General features: G+C 40.2%; 1 protein-coding gene across 1 annotated transcript; it reads right to left on the bottom strand.

The window, feature by feature from the left end:
- Window positions 1-8,137: 8,137 nt before the first annotated feature.
- On the bottom strand, window positions 8,138-9,007 carry LOC142297406 (taste receptor type 2 member 40-like). The gene has a single exon (XM_075341634.1). The coding sequence runs from the start codon at window positions 9,005-9,007 to the stop codon at window positions 8,138-8,140; it is 870 nt and encodes a 289-aa protein (XP_075197749.1).
- Window positions 9,008-9,460: the final 453 nt, after the last annotated feature.

Here is a 9,460-nt window from a genome sequence, read left to right as displayed (position 1 = left end):
GTCTGCCAGAAAGGTTTTTAAATCTAAATAATCCAAGATGGATCTCCAACTTGTGTCTTGTAAGTACGGGCAGGGGTAGGGGAGCAAGAGGCCTAATCCTGTCACTAATGCACCTCTTGATTTTTAAAATTGAAATGCCAGGCCACATCTTGTGTATTGCATGGAACATATCTCCCTGCTTTGCAAAGATACTATGTGGAAATAGGGGGTAATTGATACCACTGTCCTGCTGCTTCTCATAATTGCATCACTACATGTTTTTGCAGGAATCACCAATGTAACACCCTTATCATCTTCTTCATCTGCTGAGCTACTCAGATGCATTTGTATGGGGTTCACACCAAGAGTGATCTACAACTTCATTGTCTATTGTCCCACTCCTCCTCTTTCTGACTTGACATCACAGGAAAGTACCGTATTTTTCAGACTATAAGACGCACTTTTTCCCACAAATGTTGGGGGAAAGTGGGGGGGTGTCTTATGGTCTGAATATAGGGCTGCGGCGGGGAAAGAGGGTGCTGCGGTGGAGCGGGTCATCGGCGACACAAGCAGGCTGTAGCAGCACCTGCCGTGACCATGTGGGCCCGCTAATTACATATGCACGCCGATCCTCCCGCCTATCATCTCTCAGCGCTGAAGCCGGCGCTGACAGGTGGGCAGGATGATGGGCGCGGGATGCGCGCATACTAAACAGCCGGCCGTGATCATCCTGACAACTACAGGCTGGAGTGATCATGTGCGGCTGTATTCACTGCCCCCCGCGCATCATTATCAGCACGGGGTACAGTGAAAAAGTACGGTACACTCACTGGCCACTTCCGTGCAGCACCGCAATCTCCTCCTGTCTGCCGGTCAGCTGATCTGTGTATAAAGAAGTGAGCACAGCGATGACGTCATTACTGTGCGCGCCGCTAGTCACGCAGGTCAGCTGACTGGCAGATTGGAGGAGATTGCGATGCTACAGGGAAGTGACCGGTGACGGCTCCACAGACAGGGGGAGGAGCAATGCTGCATGGAGCGAGGAAAGGTGAGTATAAACGTTTAATTTTTTGTGTGATACAGGATATATAGCAGGTTGGGGGTATATAGCAGGATAGATGGCAGTATATAGCAGGTTGGGTGTATATAGCAGGATGGATGGCAGTATATAGCAGGTTGGAGGTATATAGCAGGATGGATGGCAGTATATTGCAGGTTGGCAGTATATAGCAGGATAGATGGCAGTATATAGCAGGTTGGGGGTATATAGCAGGATGGATGGCAGTATATAGCAGGTTGGGGTATATAGCAGGATGGATGGCAGTATATAGCAGGTTGGGGGTATATAGGAGGATGGATGGCAGTATATAGCAGGATGATAGATAGATAGATAGATAGATAGATACAAGGCAGGAGGATCATTACCAGGATCGGGTACCTTAGTAGAGAATTTGGCGACATTACCCCCATAATAGTGTCAGCAGCAGATCCTCGCCCCATAACAGTGTGTCATGACCACATTTTTTGCTTAATATTTTATTTTCCTCCTCTAAAACCAGGGTGCGTCTTATGGTCCGGAGCGTCTTATAGTCCGAAAAATAAGGTATGCATGTACCTCATGTATCTGAGTCTCATCATCATCACCTCCGCCCCCGGGGAATTCTGGGAATGCTTGGAGCAGACCTCTGATGTTCATGGCATAGAATATCATGAATGTGTTGTTCCCCACTGTCAGTTTGCCAGTTTGAGATTTGTGATGCAGGAGGACACAAGTCTAATTGGGATAGCACCTCTAAGAAATGAAATGTGTGTGATGTTGAGGTGAAGGAAGAGGAGGAGAGGCCACTTGATGCAGCTCTTGCCATCCACTCAAGCACATGCTATTTATCACCCTTATTTCAAAGTTGAAGTGGAGTAGCCTGTTCAGTTATAGAAGTTGTTCTTATTTCTCTTGGAATAAGATAAGCCGGTATTTGCTAATAGAGCTTTTACTAACATTACTCGAATTTTACTCGAACACACCAAGTTGAAATAAAAATTATGCCGAGTGCCTCTGGGTCTCCCAAATCCCCACCTCTTCTGCTCATTAAATATATTTCCCGATCATTATACAGAGCCACAATCTTATCCAAAAGCATAACATGTTTTTAGAAAAGTATTTTGGAAAACACGATCAGTTATCAAACAAAATAAAACATTGTTGACTTTTGAGAAAAATGCTTGTGTTAGTCCGAGCCGAACAGGCTGTGGCTCATACCAAATTTGAAATTCGCAAACCTTTATCAAACAGGTTCACTCAATTCTAATCTAGAGCGCAATATAGATGCTATAAAGCTGATTGGACCCTTTTACATTTTGGTCTTTAAAAATGGAAGAGTGGCCTGAGCTCGCCAGTCATGACTTGGACATTTTGGCTTGACCAGCAGCCAGCATTGTCTCACATCATATCTTAAGCACTGCTGGTGGTGTATTGATGGATAAGCACTGTTTCCAGAAAGTATGGACCATCTAGCTTTCACAAAGATGAACAAGTCATGGATGTCCAATGACTTTGCCACCCCAGTCCCAGACTATGCAAACTAGACAATGGTGTATTGCCAGGGTTCTGGGAGCAAGAGGCTTATGCCTGTCTGTCATTTTGTTTTCTCTGATGAAGGTAGAAATATTGGTTTAGGCCTTGTTACAGGGCTGGTCTGACACATCCATATTGCGGTGTTGGACTATTTGTAGTCTGTGCAAATTGTTGCCACTTTTCCTGTTATGTGTCCTTAATTTTTGGAAATGTGGTGACTCCAAGTAGTAGGACAAATTTTGTCTTGTCTGTACTGGCAGGGGTGGGAGAGCAAGAGGCCTAATCCTGTCACTCATGCACCTCTTCATTTTCAAAATTTAAATGCCAGGCCACATCCTGTGTTGCATGGACCATACCTCCCAGCTATGCAAAAACATTATGGAGAAATGGGGAGGGGGAAAGATGCTACTGTCCTCCTGCCTGCTTGAATTGTTTTTAAATGCCAAAACTCCAAGATCGGTCTTCAAGCAGTGTCTTGTCTGTAGTGGCAGAGGTGTGGGAGAAAGAGGCATAATCCTTTCACTCTCCCTATTTTAATTTTTAAAATTGAAATGCCAGGCCACTTCCTGTGTGTTGCACAGACCATAACTCCCTCCTTTGCAAAGACACTATGGGGAATTGGGAGGCAGTTGATGCCACCTTCCTGCATTTTGCCTGACATGTTTTTAAATGTCAAGACTCCAAGATGGGTCTCCAAGCAGTATATTGTGTGCAATGGCAGGAGTGTGGGAGCACGAGGCCTTATTCTGTCACACATGCACCTTTTGATTTTTAAAATTGAAATGCTATGCCACATTCTGTGTTGCATATGCCATTCCTCCCTGCTGTGCAAACACACTATGTGGAAATAGGAGGGGGATTAAGGTCACTGTCCTGCTGCCTGCCTGAAATGTTTTTAAATATCAAGACGCCAAGATGGGTCTCAAAGTTGTGTCTTGTCTGTGCTGGCAGGAGTGTTTGAGCACCAGCCCCATACCTGTCTCTCATCTACCTCAATATTTCTTATGTTAATAGTCTAGGAAGCTTAAGGCTATGCCAAAACAGTGATGCTGCACTGTAAAACATTTTTGCTGTTTTGGAAGCTTTTTGACACCCCTAAAGGTATTTTCTCTGCCTCAGGTTTTGCCTCCCATTGAATCTATTGGAATTCGAAAAGGTTCAGCATTTGGCTTGGTGAACAGTTTGCAATGTAGTGTTTTTTTGGTAAGCCTCGGCGAACCAAACTTTGAATGGTTTGGTCATCTTTACTTATTAACTTAAAGTAAAATATGTCACGAAAAATCAATAATAAGCAATAAGCTCAAGCACTTACTTCATAAAGTGACACTGGTCAAAATTTAGAAATTTTGTCTGGTAAGGAAGGTTAAAACAAGCTATGGCATGATAGGGTTAAACATGGGCCATCAATATATAGTACTGGACCAACCCCCTTAATGATTATTGATCAAATGCATATGTGCTTAATACATATTTATATCTTTGGTATTTGTCAATGAATGTATTACTATGCACAGTGTCTATTTTATTGTAATTTTATCCATTCTATACTTTTCTAATTGATTTCTTGAAATATTAAATGTATTCTAAGCTATGTAAATATAAATCACTGTTATTTACCAGGTTGTTGCTTGGCATAGTACCCTGAGTCTGTCACCTTCCTGACCACGCCAACTTTTTCAATTCTGACCAGTGTCACTTCATCTGGTAATAACTCGGGAACACTTTAACGGATTCCAGTAATAATGTGATTGTTGTTTCATGACATATTGTACTTTCTGTTGGTGGTAAATTTAGCACAATAATTTTTTTTCTATTTGTGAAGATATTGGAAATTTGGCAAAAAAATGAAAATATAGCAATTTTCTAACTTTTTATTTTTATTTCCGTAAACCAGAGTCACACAAAATAGTTAAAAAAATAACATTTTTCACATGTTCACTTGACATCATAACCATTTTAGAAACATAATTTTTTCGTTAGGAAGTTAGAAGGATTAAAAGTTTATCAGCAAATTATATTTTATTAAAAAAAAATTATAAGCCATATTTTTTAGGGACCACATTACATTTGAAGTGAGGGGCCTATATGCACCCCTCATACTACTCCAAACTACACTATGTGTAGAATTATTAGGCAAGTTGTATTTTAGAGGATTTTTTTCATTATTGATCAACAACTATGTTCTCAAGCAACCCAAAAGACTCATAAATATCAAAGCTTAATATATTTGGAAGTTGGAGGGGGTTTTTTATTTGGCTATCTTAGGAGGATATCTGTTTTGCAGGTAACTGTTACTGTGCAGAATTATTAGGCAACTTAATAAAAACCAAATATATTCCCATCTCACTTGTTTATTTTCACCAGGTAAACCAATATAACGGCACAAAATTTAGAAATAAACATTTCTGACATGCAAAAACAAAACCCCAAAAAACTAGTGACCAATATAGCCACCTTTCTTTATGATGACACTCAGCAGCCTACCATCCATAGATTCTGTCATTGCTTGATCTGTTTATGATCAATATTGCATGCAGCAGCCACCACAGCCTCCAGACACTGTTCCCAGAGGTGTACTGTTTTCCCTCCCTGTAGATCTTACATTTTATGAGGGACCACAGGTTCTCTATGGGGTTCAGATCAGGTGAACAAGGGGGTCATGTCATTATTTTTTCATCTTTTAGACCTTTACTGGCCAGCCACGCTGTGGAGCAGTTGGATGCATGTGATGGAGCAGTCCTGCATGAAAATCATGTTTTTCTTGAACGATACCGACTTCTTCCTGTACCACTGCTTGAAGAAGTTGTCTTCCAGAAACTGGCAGTAGGTCTGGGAGTTGAGCTTCACTCCATCCTCAAACCGAAAAGGTCTCACAAGTTGATCTTTGATGATCCCAGCCCATACCAGTACCCCACCTCCACCTTGCTGGCGTCTGAGTCGGAGTGGAGCTCTCTGCCCTTTACTAATCCAGCCTCTGGCCCATCAAGAGTCATTCTCATTTCATCAGTCCATAAAACCTTTGAAAAATCAGAATTAAGATATTTCTTGGCCCAGTCTTGACGTTTTATCTTATGTTTCTTGGTCAGAGGTGGTGGTTTTTCAGCCTTCCTTACCTTGGCTATGTCCCTGAGTATGGCACACCTTGTGCTTTTTGATACTCCAGTAACGTTGCAGCTCTGAAATATGACCAAACTGGTGGTAAATGGCATCTTGGCAGCTTCATGCTTGATTTCCTCAATTCATGGGCATTATTTTGCACCTTTTTTGCCAACACGCTTCTTGTGACCCTGTTGGCTATTTGCCATGAAACGCTTGATTGTTTGGTCATCACGCTTCAAAAGTTTGGCAATTTCAAGACTGCTGCATCCCTCTGCAAGAAATCTCACAATTTTGGACTTTTCGGAGCCTGTCAAATCTCTCTTCTGACCCATTTTGCCAAAGGAAAGGAAGTTCCCTAATAATTAAGCACACCTTATATAGGGTGTTGAAGTCATTACACCGCACCCCTCCTCATTAGAGATGCACATCACCTGATTTACTTAATTGATAGTTGTCTCTCAGCCTATACAGCTTGGAGTAGGACGACATGTATAAAAATTATCATGTGATCAAAATACTCATTTGCCTAATAATTCTGCACACAGTGCACATACAAGAGGTTTATTAACTATTCAGATGTTTCCTAGAAACTAAAGCCATGTGTAAAGAAAAAAATGAATATTTTCCTTTATGCTATTTTAGCCACAAATATTACATTTTCACAAAGCTAACAGGAGAAAATTCACCATACGATTTTTTTGTGCAAGTACTCTAATACCCCATATGTGGTGGCAAACTACTGTTTGGGCACACGAAAGTACTGGAGGGGAAGGAGCGTCATTTGACTTTAGGAATGCAAAATTGGCTTGAATCATTAGCGGAAGCCAAGTCGCGTTTGGAGAGCCCCTGATTTGTCTCAACAATGAACCCCCCACCCTCACACAAACACACAAGTGACGCAAATTTGGAAGATACATCTCTTGATGAATTCATCTAGTAGACTAATGAGCTTTTTTAACCTTCAAGCAATTCACAGAATTGTATAACCATTGGGCTGAGGAAATTAAAAAGACTTTTTTTTCACTAAAATCCTGCTTTGGCCCAAAGTTTTTAATTTACAAAAGGGATAATGTGAGAAAACAACATTTTGCAAAATAGATCCCTCACGGAATTTATCAAGATATGTGGTGGGCATCTTGAACCCCTAGGCTCTTTGCAAAATTTTATAGCATTGAGCAGAGAAGATAAAAAAAATCACATTTTATCCACAAAAATGTGGCTTTTATTTCACACTTTTTATTTTCACAAGGGTAACAGGAGAAATTACCCAATGGAATTTGTTGTGCAATTTCTCCTGAGTACATCAATATACTATATGTGGTGGAAAACTACTGTTTGTGTGCATGGCAGGACTCGGCTGGAAAAGATTGGGATTGCCATGTCACATTTGAAGAGCCCCTGCCATGCCAAATTAGCAGAAACCCACACAAGTAATCCATTTTGTAAACTACACATCTCGCTAAATTCATCTAGTGGATTAATGAGCATTTTTAACCTTTAGGTAATTCACAGAATCGTATAACATTTGGCTGAGGAAATGAAAAATACCATTTTTTTCAGTAAAATGTTGCTTAGGCCCAAAGTTTTTAATTTTCAAAATGTGTAATGCAAGAAAACAAATGGTAAAATTTTGTTGTGAAATTTTCCTAAGTACACCAAAACCCCATATGTGGTCGTAAATTACTTTTCAGGCACAGTACAAACCTTAAGAAGGAAGAAACGCCATACTGTACTTAACATTTTTCTGGAATGGTTTTGGGGTGCCATGTCACATTAGCAGTGCTCCTGATATGCCAAAACCACAAAATCTCCCCCATAAGTGACCCCATCTTGCAAACTACGACTCTCAATGAAATAATCCACCGGTGCAGCTAACATATTGACACCACAGGTGTGACTCAGAATTTTATACCATTGGGCGGTAAAGAAAAAATAAAAACATTTTTACCACAAAAAATTGGTTTATCCCCAGATTTTAAATTTTCACAGAGGGAACTATGGGTACAAAGGGCACCAAAATTTGTCAAACAATTTCTGCTCAATGTGGCAATACCACATATGTGGCTATACAGTACTGCTGAGCCACATGGCAAGACTTGTGAAGGAAAAAGGGCTATTTGACTCTTAAAGTACAAATTTTTATTTAATAATTTACATATTCCATATACAGAGCCTCTAAGGGCCAAAAGAGGAGAATCCCCCGTCAAGTGGTCCCATTTTGAAAAATACACCCCTCTGTGAATTTTCTAAAAACAAGGAGCAATGGATGTTGCTGTGAGAAAACTGCAAATATGCCATTGTAGTGTTCAGTACATTTTAGTGCCCAGTACATTGTAGAGTCCAATACAGTGTAGTGCCCATATATTGTGGAGAAATGCAGAGAGAGTCAGTTACATAGATAAAACATGAATAGATAATAGATAAATAGAGCATATTTCACAATAAATTTACCAATATTGCAATAAAAATATAATTGGAAAATATATTTTACAATTCTTGTTCTTGACTGCAGAATGGAAGAAGATGAAATATTGAAAATAAAATCTTTTTCAGTTCACTGTTGCAAGAGATGATGTACAGGGAGTGCTGGGAGGGAGGGCTGCATATCACAGTTGAAATTATCCAAAATTCAGCTCTACTACTGCGCACTTTACCCGAAAAATACACACTCGAACAAATAAAGTATATTATTTGTAACACTAAGAAGAGGCTCATACTCTTTACGGCCCTGAAGTGAGACTCTAAGTTTTGGCTTCGAAAACTTGACCCAGAGTTCCTCATCCGTCTGGTGTGCATCCAAAGAGAATGGAGTAACAGGAAATCTGCAACCAAAAATATTAGGAATGGTGGACAGGAGCCTACAAGGAACAGAAGGACCATGTTTTGATGATTTTCATATAACCCAACCTTGGGTAGAGTCATATTTTCCATTGTTAGGTTGGTTGGATTCTGTATCTGTGTTTCATAAATGCACCAGCCTAATGGAAGACTGGAAGATAAGGAAACCAGTAGAGAAACCAGAAGGAATCTTGGAAACAAGGTGGACATCCTCATCTTCAGAAAGATGAAGAACTTCCAGTTGTAGTTTGTAATCTTCACACAGTAGAAGACACAGAGGACGGTGGTGAACCAAAGATTAGTAGAATGAAGAAACGTTGTGACTACTGCCATTGTAGACATGGCCTGAATGGTTTTGCTTACCCAAATATCATGTAAAGGAGGAAGGTAAGTCACGAAGATATTGAACAGTAACAAGCTTCTGGAAGTGGCCAAAGAGCTCAGGATTTTATCACCAGTATGAAAGGACTTTGCAGTTTTGCATCTGATAAAATTGGCAGCCACAATGAAGAAATTCATTATGATCCCCACAATGCACTCAATATACAAGACAGATAGAAAAATATACTGGAGAACAAGTCTCATTATATCCATCATTGTCTTTCTTCTGAGATAGATAATGTGTCTCGTCTGCAGGGAAGAAGCCTTTGGGGTATGATCTGGTCGCTCATCTGCTTTATACAGAGTTCACGTTGGTTTAACATGTAAATTCCAGGCATGTTTTTCATTTCTATGCAAATTAGTGATCCGGCGTGATGTGTATGAAAACATTTCTGCGGATAGGTTTCATTTTTATGCATTTTTGTGGCTAATATTGAACAATGAAAATGACATAGTAAGATGATTTTCAAGGACCCTACCATAACAGTGATACCAAACTGCCCTTGTATGACATTGGTCTGAGTGCTGTACATTTTTGCTGTTCCCCGAGTATTATGGTTTTATATTTTTAAATGTGCCTCACAGTTGCTG

This window comes from Anomaloglossus baeobatrachus, chromosome 3 (assembly GCF_048569485.1).
Source record: "Anomaloglossus baeobatrachus isolate aAnoBae1 chromosome 3, aAnoBae1.hap1, whole genome shotgun sequence".
NCBI classification, from domain to species: domain Eukaryota; kingdom Metazoa; phylum Chordata; class Amphibia; order Anura; family Aromobatidae; genus Anomaloglossus; species Anomaloglossus baeobatrachus.
The sequence above is the reverse complement of the archived record's forward strand: the minus strand, read 5'-3'. Positions and strand labels throughout refer to the sequence as shown.